The sequence below is a fragment of the Eschrichtius robustus genome, chromosome 8, assembly GCF_028021215.1.
Source record: "Eschrichtius robustus isolate mEscRob2 chromosome 8, mEscRob2.pri, whole genome shotgun sequence".
Lineage (NCBI taxonomy): Eukaryota > Metazoa > Chordata > Mammalia > Artiodactyla > Eschrichtiidae > Eschrichtius > Eschrichtius robustus.
Window position 1 is genome coordinate 116676495 of NC_090831.1, and position 13547 is coordinate 116690041.

General features: G+C 42.4%; 1 protein-coding gene across 6 annotated transcripts in view; it reads right to left on the reverse strand.

Annotated features, from left to right (window-relative positions):
- Positions 1-13547, reverse strand: part of DENND2A (DENN domain containing 2A) — a 99151-nt gene that overhangs the window by 70764 nt on the left and 14840 nt on the right. For 4 of the 6 annotated variants that reach the window (XM_068549570.1, XM_068549569.1, XM_068549568.1 and 1 more), the window contains exon 2: positions 2493-2594. The exons of 1 other annotated variant lie outside the window; for it this stretch is intronic. In XM_068549570.1, the coding sequence (XP_068405671.1) occupies positions 2493-2566 (74 nt within the window). In that variant the 5' untranslated portion in view covers positions 2567-2594. Of the gene's footprint in view, positions 1-2492; positions 2595-2902; positions 2963-13547 lie in introns of those variants that run through there. One more of the 6 variants, XM_068549571.1, reaches the window with a different exon arrangement.

A 13547-nucleotide genomic window follows, 5' to 3' on the forward strand; every position in this document is an offset into this window, starting at 1 on the left:
CAGCATGTGGGCTCTTAGTTGTGGCATGTGGGATCTAGTTCCCGGACCAGGGATGGAACCTGGGCCCCCTGCATTGGAAGTGCGGAGCCTTAACCACTGGACCACTAGGGAAGTCCCATATTTGCTTTTTCCCCTGATGAAAATAGGAGAAGTTTCATGAGATAGAAGATTATACCAACAGATGATCCTTTGGAATGACTACTTAAAACAATGCCACAAGTCATGAGGTTTTTCCTAATACTGGGCTTGATAAATTGTCCTGATCTGAGTGGGTAAAGCCACAGTGATTGGCTGCATTTGAATGGAACCTCCTCTAGAATGTGAGCCCTACTAGACTGGTCTCTCCATGAGGACAGGGATTGTTTTGTTTTGTTTTGTTTTGAATGGTGGCCTGTTTTGGCTACTGCTACATCCCTAGCACCCAGAACAACATCCGGCAGAGAAGGTGGTCAATAAGTATTTGTTGCGTGAATAAGTGAGTAAACAAGCAGATTCAGATTTCTCGCATGGCCTGGAATTGCACTGTCCGATATAGTAGCCACTAGCCACATGTGGCTATTTGAACTAAAATCAAATTAAATTCAAGCTTCACTTCCTCAGTTGCAGCAGCCATATGTCAAGTACTCAGTAGCCATGTGTGGCTAACAGTCACTGTACTGGATGCAGAAGAACATTTCCATCATTGCAGAAAGTTCTGGCCTAGCACGTATGTGTGGGGATATAGGCCTCCATACATGACTTTAGGAGATGAGTTAGTGCCACGAAGATGTTAAAAATTATTTTGAAAGAAAAACAGAACATTTTAAGCTATTCTAATGAGAATGGGAGTATCTGTGTTTTGAAATGCAAAGCATTCTTCCACCAGCAAAGGTCATGAAGGAGCACAGGGACCTTAAATGTGCCAAGATTAGCAAACATGCATGGACCGACTTCATGGTGCATGTTTTCTGAATATATAGATCTGACTATATGGAAACTCCAGTTAAGGTTCACATGAGGGATGAATAATTAGCAATTTCATGCATACTGTTACTAGCTAGCTTTCTATTCCAGAGACTAACAGTTGTTTATGTAAAGACTTCTCCCTGGATTGGGACATTAACACGTAAATTATGTTGTTGTTCTTGGTTGCTCAGCATAAACCAGAAACTTGTGAAATTGCAGACAAATTTTCATATGTTAAATATGGCTATCAAAGCAGAATTCCTCATTTAAATAATCAATTAGCATTCATAACAGAGCGCTTACAAAAAAGAAACCCTTTTTTAATGGTCCTGTCACCACTGAGGACATTAGCATGAATTCAAATTTTAGTCAGAATCAGTTTGTTATTTTACTGAGAGTTCAAAAGACAGAAATTTAAGTCCCTGCTCTCATTGTGCTAGAGGCAAGATGACGAGACAGGACACATAAAAACACAATTCAGGTTAGTTCACACTTAGTGAGAACTGATGATATATAATCATAAATATCCTATGGACTGTTAAAAAATATTGGCAGTAGATAACTATATGGCTTTAGAGTTAGAGGGACCTGGGTGTGGACCTTGGCTTCATTTTTTTTCGCTTTAAAATGAGAACACTGGATTTTATTGGTGCAGAGGCCACATTTATCTTGTTTGCTGTGCCCAGTACATAGTAGGTAGTTAATAAATACAATGAATGAATGGTTGTGTTAATATATGTAATGTGCCCAGAGCACAGCACACATTATAAGCCTTGATGGCAATAAACGGTAATAATAATAGTGTTATTATAATGATTGTAGTTATTGTCTAAGATCCCAGACATCTGGAGTGGCTTCACAATCACTGAGGCCCCATCTAAAAGCTGAAGAGGAAAAAGGCTAGCTTGCTAGAAAACCACGCTGGAATTACAAAGCTCAAGCAAGAGCGGCAAGGATGATGAAACCAGGGGCAGAGTGCCTTCTCCACATGGTTGCTGCACCCCAGAATTGCTCGAGTTCCTGTTTCCAGGATTCTGTGGCCCCAGAGGGGGCTCTGGACTGGGATGCATAGTCGTGAACAGCTCAGTGATCTGCAAACAGCCCAGCAATTGCTCATTCCACTGCAGAATGTGAGAGAGGGTATCAGAGGAGAGGGCTCCACCTGGGGAGAAAACAACCCTGCTAATATAAAGCAGGCTGTGTGGACAGATGCAGCTGCAAAGCTTTAGGGCTCAACGATAATTAGAATACCCGCACATCCTAGTAGTTAGAAGAATAAGCCCTGGACTGGAAGGCATACATGGGCATAGGGCCTGAAGCGGACACTGGGCAGCAGGAAGACCTTCCCTTGACCACGCTGGTCTTGGGCTGCTGACTGAACGCAGTGCATGGAGATGATTTACAGGAGGCTCACCGCTAAGACCTGGAAAAGAATGCCCCCTTAGTTCAGGGAGGCAGGGTTAGTGAGGAGGGAAAGGCAGTAGAAAAAGGAAGGAGACTGAGAATCCGGGCCAACTTCTGCGTTACTCGGGGAGAAAAGTTCTTACTTGTCAGCCAATTTGTGGCCCAGGTTTTCAGTCTGGCTGTGGCTGCCCTTGGCTGGCCTGCACGCTGTCATCATGTCAGCACCAAGAGGAGCTCCAAGTCGCCTGGGGGAACAGGGATGCACACTCAGTGAGCCATGGCAGCGAATCTAGGGCCCACACCCCAAACTATCTGTCTCTGGTGGATTCCACCCAGGAGTAGGGGGTGACAGAGGTGCACCATACAGAATCCCTGACCCAGGAAGGGGTTGGGTCAAAGGCACAGAATCCTGAGGTCCACCCAGATTCAGACCCCATGCCAGCACTTCTCGTGTGTGTGTGTGTGTGTGTGTGTGTGTGTGTGTGTGTCTTTTAGATAATGTAACCACAATTTTTAAGAAAACGTATAACCTTAGAAAGTAAAACATAAATACCAGCGCAACTTGACACTTTTTCAAGGCTCTGTAAGAACCTGTGATGAGCTAACAGCCCCTAAAGAAGAGAAGAGCTATTACTTTATTTGAAACAAGAAATAAACCACCTGCTAAAGTGGAAATACCTACCCAGAGCTACTCTACTCTTCTGCTGCCCCCATGTTGGGTGTAAACCCACACTCTCTTTGGAGCCCTGTACAGAGATTCACGTCTTTTCCACCGAACCTCCCAGGAATCCCTCTCCCACCTCCTTCTCAAGTTTCCAAGATTCCTATCCCCGCTCTCAGGAAGTTTTACCTGCCTAGTAGTTTTCTAACTACTAGGATGTGCAGGTATTTTAATTATTGTTTCTTGGCCTAGGCATCCCCTCCCCCCAAGAAATCAAAGGGCTAGGCTTTAAGACATGCATATAACTCTTGGGAACAAGGAAAGGGAGGCTAGAGGGAGAAAGAAAAAGAGAAGAGTGAACACGGGCAACAAATTAAAGAAGAGGGAGGTTAGGAAATGGTGAGCTGAAAAAAACTCTAGAGAAACTGTGGGAGGAGGACGGAGCTTGGGCCTGCCCACGGAACCCAGCTGTCCCCCTTTCCAGTGAGCGGCACCCTGCATTTGGGGGCATGTCAGTGTTGAAAGCAAGCCCAGTTCTTTAAAGAAGCCAGGCCCCAGGTCTCTCCCCTCCGTTAGGGAAAAGAGCCCTGAAAGGCCTTTCAGGGACAGGAAGGAACTCATTGCCCCTCTCATAATGCTCAGCAAAGCTTCTGGAGCCTCTCTGTGCGGCTGGGCTGACAGACACTGCTCTTCTGTCCTGCATCTGGCAGAGGCCCCAGGGGACTCAAGGGTAATAGCCACGCCCCGCTGCCCTCCACCCGTCCGCACTCCGCCTCCACACAGACCAAGCCCACAGCGATGCAGCCTTGCTCCACGTGAGCAGCAACTCTCCCCACTCACCCTCTTCCTTCGAGCCGGCATCCTCTTTCACTGGCTCTGTGAATAGCTGCCAGGCCCTGTGCAGGATGCTCTGGGCACTCAAGGATGAGGAAGACGTGGTGTGTGCCTCCGGGGAGAGCACCGGGACTGTGCTGGGGTCACGACCAGCCCCATAACCCCCTCTCTCCTCAAGGGAACGGTTTCCTTATACTCCCTAGGAAGCCATAGCTTTTTCAAAAAGCACAAAGCCCACTGTGTTTAATGCACAGAGAACCATGTATGAACTTTGAGGTTAAAGATCCCGAGAAGCACTTAAACAACACGGTACTTAAGTGAACTTGATTCCCATCAAGCAGTAATAACTTCCAGTCCGAAAACCACAGTCTCTAGAGAAACAGCTGATACCACAGTCTGAAAAGCAAGTTCAAGTGGGCTTAAGGGGCTGGAACTGAGGGGGCATAGAACCCCAGGCACACTCAGCAATCAGCTCACCAACATTTCTAAATTCACAGAAGAGTGGAAAATGCTGCTCCCACAAAACTTGGACACTTCCCTTTTGTCTCTGATGTTTAAAGGTCATTAATTAGGTGACAAGCCTAGCCTAATTTGCTAGGTGGGAGAACTCTGTGACTTAAATTACCAAGATAAACTTCTCTATCATTTTATAGGTCTGGGAATACAAGATGGAGCTGTTTCCCAAAGTGTGGTCCATGAAAGTTCATATGTTTTTTGCATATTTGAACATTCCCGTTAAGTTTTTTAAGCTGTCTTACAAATTGAAGAAGATATTTTTTAAATGCCGGTATCTACAGCCGATTATGTTTATCAGTCTAGTCCATAATCAAGTTTTGTTTTTCTTCCTGCTAAAGTGAATACTGTAAAATCTGTTCTTGACTCAAAGGTTCTCTTTGGGCATCAATGTCAAGTTGATTGGAAGGATCAGGTGAAGTTAAGAAGTGGTGGGAGAGTCTTTTCAGCTTTTAATGTTAGGAACTCCCTTCTAACATCTCAACATGTTACTCCTAATTACTTCTCTGAATTACCTTTACTTTTTCAAGAGAGAGAAAGAGAGAGATTATAGTGAGATGCTTCTGGTCAGTCTCAAAAGCCCACAGAAAATTTAATTGCTCCAGACTGACACTACTAGATCAAAATGCTATATTATTTTGTGACTCCTTCAAGTTTACCCACTAAGGCTTGAAATTCCAGCCTGATTTCTGAAAACACTATTTTTTTAAAGGGGCTTGGGGTACTAAATGTGAAATCATTAATTCAAAAACAAGTATTTCCCCCCAAAAGGGTCAAGATTTTAAAACAGATATAAAGTGTTTTTCCACAAGTAGGAAGGAGGCAGTTGACATATCAGATCTTTTCCGGAGAGCAGTTCTTACAGGAGAGCCTGAGGGTGCCTGAAGGAGGGAGGGGAGCAGCCCTGTGTGAAGAGAAGCGATGAGTCCCAGCGGGGAGATGGTAACTCCTTTAGAATCTGGCCCACGCCTGCCTGCTCTCCTCCCTCCACTGCCATTTGAGGAACCAGCAAAGGCAGGCAGGAAACACCACCTGGTGAAGCCAGCATAGTCTTAAATACCAGGGGCCCCGTAAGACAGCTACTCATGGTCTGAGGCTTGGCCTCTTAGAGTGCTTCTACTTATAATAAAGCATTGTTCATATTTTGTTCTGGGCATTAATTAATTATCCATTTATGATATTTAAAAATTATATAGGATGCCATTGATTGTTGATATCACCAACAGTAATAACCTTCTTCCTATTAGCTCTGGTGGGGTTTTTATGTTGGGAACAGGGAGGTGATACATGGTCTACAGAAATTTTGTGATCAAGGTCACTTACAAGAAGAAGTTTGGATAGTACTGGTTTAGGGACTGCTATAAAAAAAACCCTGGACATGTTTAAGCCACAGGACATGGTGGGGGTGGGAGGAGGAAGAACTGATTTTCCCCAAATCTTAAAACAAAAACAGTGATTTAAATGAAAAATGAAATCTGGAAATGTCGATCAACGGATGAATGGATAAACAAACAAAATGTGGTCTAGCCATATAGTATAATGTTATTCAACTCAATCTTAAAAAGGAATAAAGGACCATTACATGCTACAGCATGGCTGTACCTTGAAAACACACTATGTGAAAAAAACCAGATACAAAAGGAGCATTGTATGATTGTATTTATATGAAATGTCCGGAATAGGTAAATCCATAGAGGGAAGGGGAATTGGGAAGATTACTAACAGGTAAAGGTTTCTTTTGGGAATGATAGAAATGTTCTGGAATTAGATAGTGATGATAGCTGCACAACATAGTGAACACATTACAAGTCCCTAAATCGTGCACTTTTTTTGGGGGGGGGGCTGTGTTGGGTCTTCATTGCTGTGCGCGGGCTTTGTCTAGTTGTGGCGAGTTGGGGCTACTCTTCGTTGCGGTGCGCGGGCTTCTCATTGCGGTGGCTTCTCTTGTTCTGGAGCACTGGCTCTAGGTGCTCAGGCTTCAGTAGTTGTGGCGCACGGGCTTAGTTGCTCTGCGGCATGTGGGATCTTCCTGGACCAGGGCTTGAACCCGTGTCCCCTGCATTGGCAGGTGGATTCTTAACCACTGTGCAACCCGGGAAGCCCAATTGTGTACTTTTAAATGGTGAATTTTATGTGAATTATATCTCAACTGAAAATACAGTGTAAGTATATTCAATGAAATTTGGGTAGGGGAGGAGGTGGAGTGAGGAATACATAACTATAATTTTCCAGTGCCCTTCAGTGTTCTAAGGCTAGTATGTTAGTTCTGAAATGTAGGTAAATGTATATGATACATAACTTGATTCATAAAATGGTCAGACTTGAAATACTGAATGAGAAATACAGTTTAGATCATAAATGATTACATACTAATAAAATTAAACTTTGAGTGGTTTTATTTGTGTTGCAAATAAAACTACAAGGGCTTCTCTGGTGGCGCAGTGGTTAAGAATCCACCTGCCAATGCAGGGGACACGGGTTTGAGCCCTGGTCAGGGAAGATCCCACGTGCTACAGAGCAACTAAGCCCATGCGCCACAACTACTGAGCCTGCGTTCTAGAGCCCGCAAGCCACAACTACTGAGCCCACGTGCCACAACTACTGAAGCCCGCGCACCTAGAGCCCGTGCTCCACAATGAGAAGCCACTGCAATAAGAAGCCCGTGCACTGCAACGAAGAGTAGCCCCTGCTCACCGCAACTAGAGAAAGCCTGCATGCAGCAACGAAGACCCAACGCAGTCAAAAATAATAAGTAAAATAAAATAAATTTTTATTTATTTTTAAAAGTAAATAAATAAATTTAAAAAAAAACAAAAAAAAGACAAGCTTTTCAGCTTTAATGATTCTAATAACTTAGTTTTATCAGCTTGTAAACAGCAGGCAACAAAACTGAGAAGAAACTATAACAATTACGGTAGAACAAAAATAGTTATTTTCTCAACTGAGCATTATTACTATTTTTTTTTTTTGGCTGCACAGCTTGCAGGATCTCAGTTTCCTGACCAGGGATTGAACCTGGGCCACAGCAGTGAAAGCCCAGAATCCTAACCACTAGGCCACCAGGGAATTCCCTGAGCATTCTTCTTATTAGCAAGCATACCCAGAAGGTGTTTGTTTTCAGAAAATATGTTGAGAAGGAAAAAAAAAAAAAAAAAACAGTGCACAATCACATAACACAACTCTTGCTGCGTCTAACTGCTTAGTGAAGCTCTTTCCTGAGCCTCTTGATGCTTCATTTTCATTATCTTCAAACAAACAAAAATAATTTTTAAAATTAAAACAGGCCACTCTAGTTATTTACATAACAGCTTTTTGGGGGGTACTATTTTCACAAAAAAAGCAATATTTTCACATTTGGAAGAAGATGGGGGATCCTGAAGCAGGTGAGTAACAACGGAAGCCAAAGGCTACATGATGCCTCAGAACCACACCCGGGGGCCATATTTGGCAAAATCACAGCCTGCACTCTTGGACCAAATGCTTAAACAGTGCCTGCACACCACGACCAGACCCCAGGTCCTCAGTGCACACGCCAGGTAAAGCCTGTGGCAGAGCCAAGGTAATGGCTTTTCTGGTAACAACCAAAGTCTTCCTATTTCTAGGAGTTCTGCTTTGAGCCCAGAAGATTCCCCCTTTAAATAAGCATGTTCAAGAAATGTTTGTTGGGGCTTCCCTGGTGGCGCAGTGGTTAAGAATCCGCCTGCCAATGCAGGGGACACGGGTTCAAGCCCTCGTCCGGGAAGATCCCACATGCCGCAGAGCAACTAAGCCCGTGCGCCACAACTACTGAGTCTGTGCTCTAGATCCCGTGAGCCACAACTACTGAGCCCGCATGCCACAACTACTGAAGCCCGCACACCTAGAGCCCGTGCTCCACAACAAGAGAAGCCACTGCAGTGAAAAGCCCACACACTGCAACGAAGAGTAGCCCCCGCTTGCCGCAACTAGAGAAAGCCTGCGCACAGCAACGAAGACCCAACGCAGCCAAAAATAAATAAATAAATATTTTAAAAAAAGAAAAGAAATATTTGTTGAATGAGCGAACGCATATACCATTTTCTTATACTCAACAGATGACTGGATAAACAAAATGTGGTCTAGCCATACAAACGGAATATTATTCAGCCATTTAAAAAAATGAAGGACTATTACATGCTACAACATGATGAAGCGTAAAAAAATACTAAGTGGAAAAAAGCCCAGACACAAAAGAAATATAGTATGATTCAATCTACATGAAATGTGCAGAACAGATAAATCCATAGAGATGGAAGTATTGATAGTGTTGCCAGGGGCTGTGTGACGGGGCGTGGGGAGTGACTGCTAATAGGTACGGATTTTCCAGGGGAGGAGAGTGATGAAAATGTTCTAAAATTAGTGGTGATAGTTGCACAGAATAGTTAATATGCTAAAAATACTTATAGTTAATATGTTAAAAACCCTAAAAACTGTATTAAAGGGGTGAATTTTATGGTATGTGAATTATATCTCAATAATGCTGGGTTTTTTTTAATATTTACTTATTTAGCTGGTTGCGCTGGGTCTTAGTTGCGCAGGCGGGCTCTTTAGTTGCGACATGCGAACTCTTAGTTGCGGCATGCATGTGGGGTCTGGTTCCCTGACCAGGGATCGAACCCAGGCCCCCTGCCTTGGGAGCACGGAGTCTTAACCACTTTGCCACCAGGGAAGTCCCCTGTTATTTTTTTTTTTAATCAGCAGGGACAGCTGCTAAAAGTGAGGAGTGTTGGCCCCACCCCAGACTGAGTGAATCAGACTGCTAGAAGAGGGCCTAGGAATCTGCATTTATAACTTCCCCAGGGAATTCATAGGCTTAGAGTCGAACCCTAGAGTTTATTTTCCTGTCACTGGTATTGCCAGTCAGCAACAGATCTACTCTCCTTTGCCCTCTTCCTTTGTAAGGCAGTCTTTTACTCCAGTGTGTCTCTTTGCTCCTATTTTTCAGAGCATGTCTGAAATCCGATGGAGGTGTTATCAGCACACAGTGAGTTGCTCCTGTCCCTCAAGCCCAGGTGTAAATGCTCCAAGATGCTGTTTCATAGATCGTCCCTACACAGGCAGGCTTCAACAGCAAGGCTCCTTTTCACTCTAAGGAGTGGCCTCAAGACCGAGAGCATAATCTGAGTCATTTTAAGACCTTTCTGTGAGTATGAATACCCAGTTACTGACAATAACAGTTTCTTTGAACAACTTGATCAGTATTTTCTTGACCTACACCTGTCAGTTGTCTGACAAATGAAGCCACTGGGAATCTGTGGCTTGAGCAGCCTGAGGCTGTAGACTGGACCACACTTTTTGATGCTCCTGAGGCCAGAGACAGAGAAAGATTTTTATTATTCTCACTTTTCGTAAACCCAGGAAGGATTTTTTTCACACCTGCAGAACAATCCTACATAGGGAGATGTATTTAGCCACCTTAGTAGGATGGAAACAAATTTTCACTTGACAATATTTGCAAATCATGTGTTTCCCTTCACTCACTTGCAGTGTGGAAATACTTCCGTATGTTGCCTTTTGGTTCACCATTTTGTGGAGGATAAAAAGCAAGAAAGTACAATTAGGTGGCCATCTTGCATATGAACACTAAACTACTGTGTGTATAAGGTTTTAGTGGTGTCAGCCCTCCCAGGTTAATGCTTGATAACTACTAGAGTCACCTCTCTGGAAAAAGTTACTATGAGTTTGCCATAAATCATAAAAGTAGGAGTTATGGGAGTTATGAAATATGCTAATACTGCTAAAATATGGTTTAAAAATCTGAATTCAGGTAAATATTTCTTTTAAGTAAAAAAGGACACTTCCTTTTGTTTCTTTTAGGTATTACAGGTCACCAAACTTGGAGGAGTCAGGTTCTAACTTCTTTCAACTCTCAAACATTTAAACTTGCTCTTGCTTCTCTCTGTTCTTGGCTAGGCCAGAAGCCACTTCTTATTTCTAACCTCTGCAGAAGTCAATGTCAATGCTCCTACCATTCTTCTGATGAGGAAATCAAACCAAGGGAACTTAAGTCACTTGTCTAAGTACATATAACAACTCTTAAGTGGTAGAGCCAGGAATGAGTCTATGTTTTGAGCCCAAGCCTGGTACTCCTTATACAGGATCACTGTGGCTTCATATTACATTTTCTAATCTAGATGAGAACTAGACTCTAGCTGATTATTTTTAGTGTTGTTCAGCTCTTCAAGATCAGCAATTGCTTTATCCTTTTACACCATGCTGAATTTCATAAACACTTGCTAACTGAGTGAGCTGGGAAGGAGACTGAAGGTTTTTTTGTGGGTCTCTCTTTTTATGGTTCTGTGATTAAACATTTCTCTACTTTGGGAGTCTATCCTAAAGAATAATCCTAAATATGGAAAAATGTATGCATAAATGTTCATAGCTATATTATTTATAATACTGAAAATTACAAATAACTCAAATGTCAAGCAATATAATGGTAATATAAACTGTAATACAGCTTTCAGTGAAATATTATATAGCAAATTAAATTATGTTTAAGACTACTACAATTCTATTGAGGTAGAAAGTAGATTAGTGGTTGCCTAGGTTGGAAGTGGGTAGGTGGGGAAAATGGGGAGTGACTGCTAATGAGTATGCGGTTTCTTTCTGGAGTGACGAAAATTTCTAAAATTGATTGTGGTGATGGTTGCACAACTCTGTGAATACACTAAAAACCATTAAACTGTACACTTTAAATGGGTGAATTGTACTATATGTGAATTATATCTCAATAAAGCTGTTATTTTTAAAAAAGTAAATTAAAAAGTCAAGCTAAAGAAAAGAGACTATTGGGACTTCCCTGGCGGTCCAGGGGTTAAGACTGAGCTTCCACTGCAGGGGGCACGGGTTCGATCCCTGGTTTGCATGCATGCGGCACAGAAAAAAAAAAAAAAAGACTATTACTAAATGGAAAAAATGCTCATGTTGTAATGTTAGCCAAAAGGAACAGGATCCAAAAGCTTGCATACTATATGAGTAAAACATGGTTTTAAAGGGGGCAGGGGGAAGGAATTTATTCCTACTCAAAATCTCACACATAAGAAAATGACTGGAAGGAAATGTAACAAAGGATTAACAGTAGCTGTCATCGGGTAAGAATCTTGGAATGATTTTTTTCTGTTCTACTTATCTATATTTTCAACAACAACAAAAAATAGATTTCCAAATTTTTTGTCATAAGCATGCATTATTATTACTATCAAAAATAACAGGGGAAAATGTAAACTCAGCTGTTACCTGTGGGAGTCAGGGTCTGCCCTGTGGCGCCCCCAACAGGCCACATGGTCGCTCTGCAGCTACAACGACAGCTGCAGGGTATCGGGTGGGCTGAGCCCGTCACTCCACTACTTGTTGCGCTTTGCCACAGTATCTCCTGAACGAAAGGGTAAGTGATACTTTATTCTCATTTCCTCCTTTCCCTTAGTGACCACCCAAGGCTTGGACCCTGGTCTCCAGTAACCACTTCCCAGTACAGATGTTCCCATGGGTTCAAAGAGAGATTATATGGGGACCTATGGCTAACAGGGAAATAGTCATGTAATTCATTCTTCCAACTAATAATTGTGTCTGCTTCACACAGGGAACTGAGTGAAGCTGGGAGAAATGTAAACTAAATCATTTACTTGCCCTCTGAGAGTTTTCATTCTCATACAGAAAATAAGATGTGCACGACAGTACCGTATTATATACTTGGAAGTTGCTAAGAGAGTAGATCTTAAATGTTTTCACCACACAAACAAAAAAAAGTTAACTGTGTGAGGCGATGGATGTGTTCACTAACGGTATATGGTAATCATGTCACAATACAAATGTATATCAAATCATCACATGTACACCTTAAACTCACACAATGTTATATGTCAATTATATCTCAATAAAGCTGAGGGAAAAAAGATGCAAACAAATGTCTTTAATACAAAACACAATATGATAAGCAAAACAGGTGACAGCAGATTCCTTTGCGGATCTGGGCTCAAAGGGTGGGCTGAATTTCCTTTGGGGTGTATGGGTGAAAGGCATAGATGTTTGCATAGTCTCAAAGTGGCTAAATGCTTAAGGAAGTACAAACCACTGAATGAAAAGCAGCACTGATTCTGTAAGGAATTACACCCAACTGATTTGCTGGATTTCCTTGCAGGAGTCAATCAAGATGTGAACTAAGACAGAATCTGAACACAACTTGTGTAGACTGCTGAAAGCTTTTACCAAGATGTTACCAGAAGCATGGCGACCTTAATTTTTTTTATTTCAAAATAATTTCAAGTTTACAGAACAGTTGCAAGAACAGTACAGAGAACTCATATACTCTTTAACGACATTCACCACGTTTTAATATTCTCTCTCAATTAAAGAGTATTCTAAAATGCTCTTTTGGAGCTTCAGGGAAAATGAGTGTTATCCAGCCACTAGAAGCCTTCAGTGCTCATGAATCTAAAAGAAAATAGAATCTTACAAAACCAGTTTAGTGAAGTAAGCACACCCAGGTCCAAAAGACAACTCAACCCCAATCCACTCCTGACCCTCCACCAGGGCCTCCCAGGAGGACACAGAACACTTTAAAACCAGATTACCAAACGTGTAAGAAGAGCTAGGAAAACACAGAAAAATAAAAAAAGCTGGGGGCCAGAGGTGACTGCCCCTACCAGATGTTCAAACATACTATAAAGCCTCTATAATTAAAACAGTGTGGTACTGCCACAATAGATAAATAGACTGATAGAATAGAAAGTCTAGACATAGGCCTAAGTACTCATAGAACTTTATATATGATCAAGGTGGCGTCTTAAATCACTAGGACAAAGATGGACTTTTTAATAAATGGTGCTGGAATAACTGAATAGCCCCAAGATGTTCAAGTAAGATCACACTGTGAATCTGATGTGCCTGCAGCCCTGGTGAACTGAGAATTACTTGGGTCTTTCTCAGAGCCAGAAAACCAGCTGCAGGCAAGAACTAGCTCCACAGAGGGGCTGCAGCCCTGAGGGGTTGACAGTAGCCCCTGAAGGATCTGACCAGTATCTGCCATATCCCCTAAAGAGCTCCAAATGCCCTCTGAACCTGCTGTGATTTGAACGTAATTTCAAAATTCTGATTTTCCCCCCTATGGCAGCCCTAGAGCTTATCACACATTTGTACAGCACCTGATTTCCGCATCATACACACATTATAA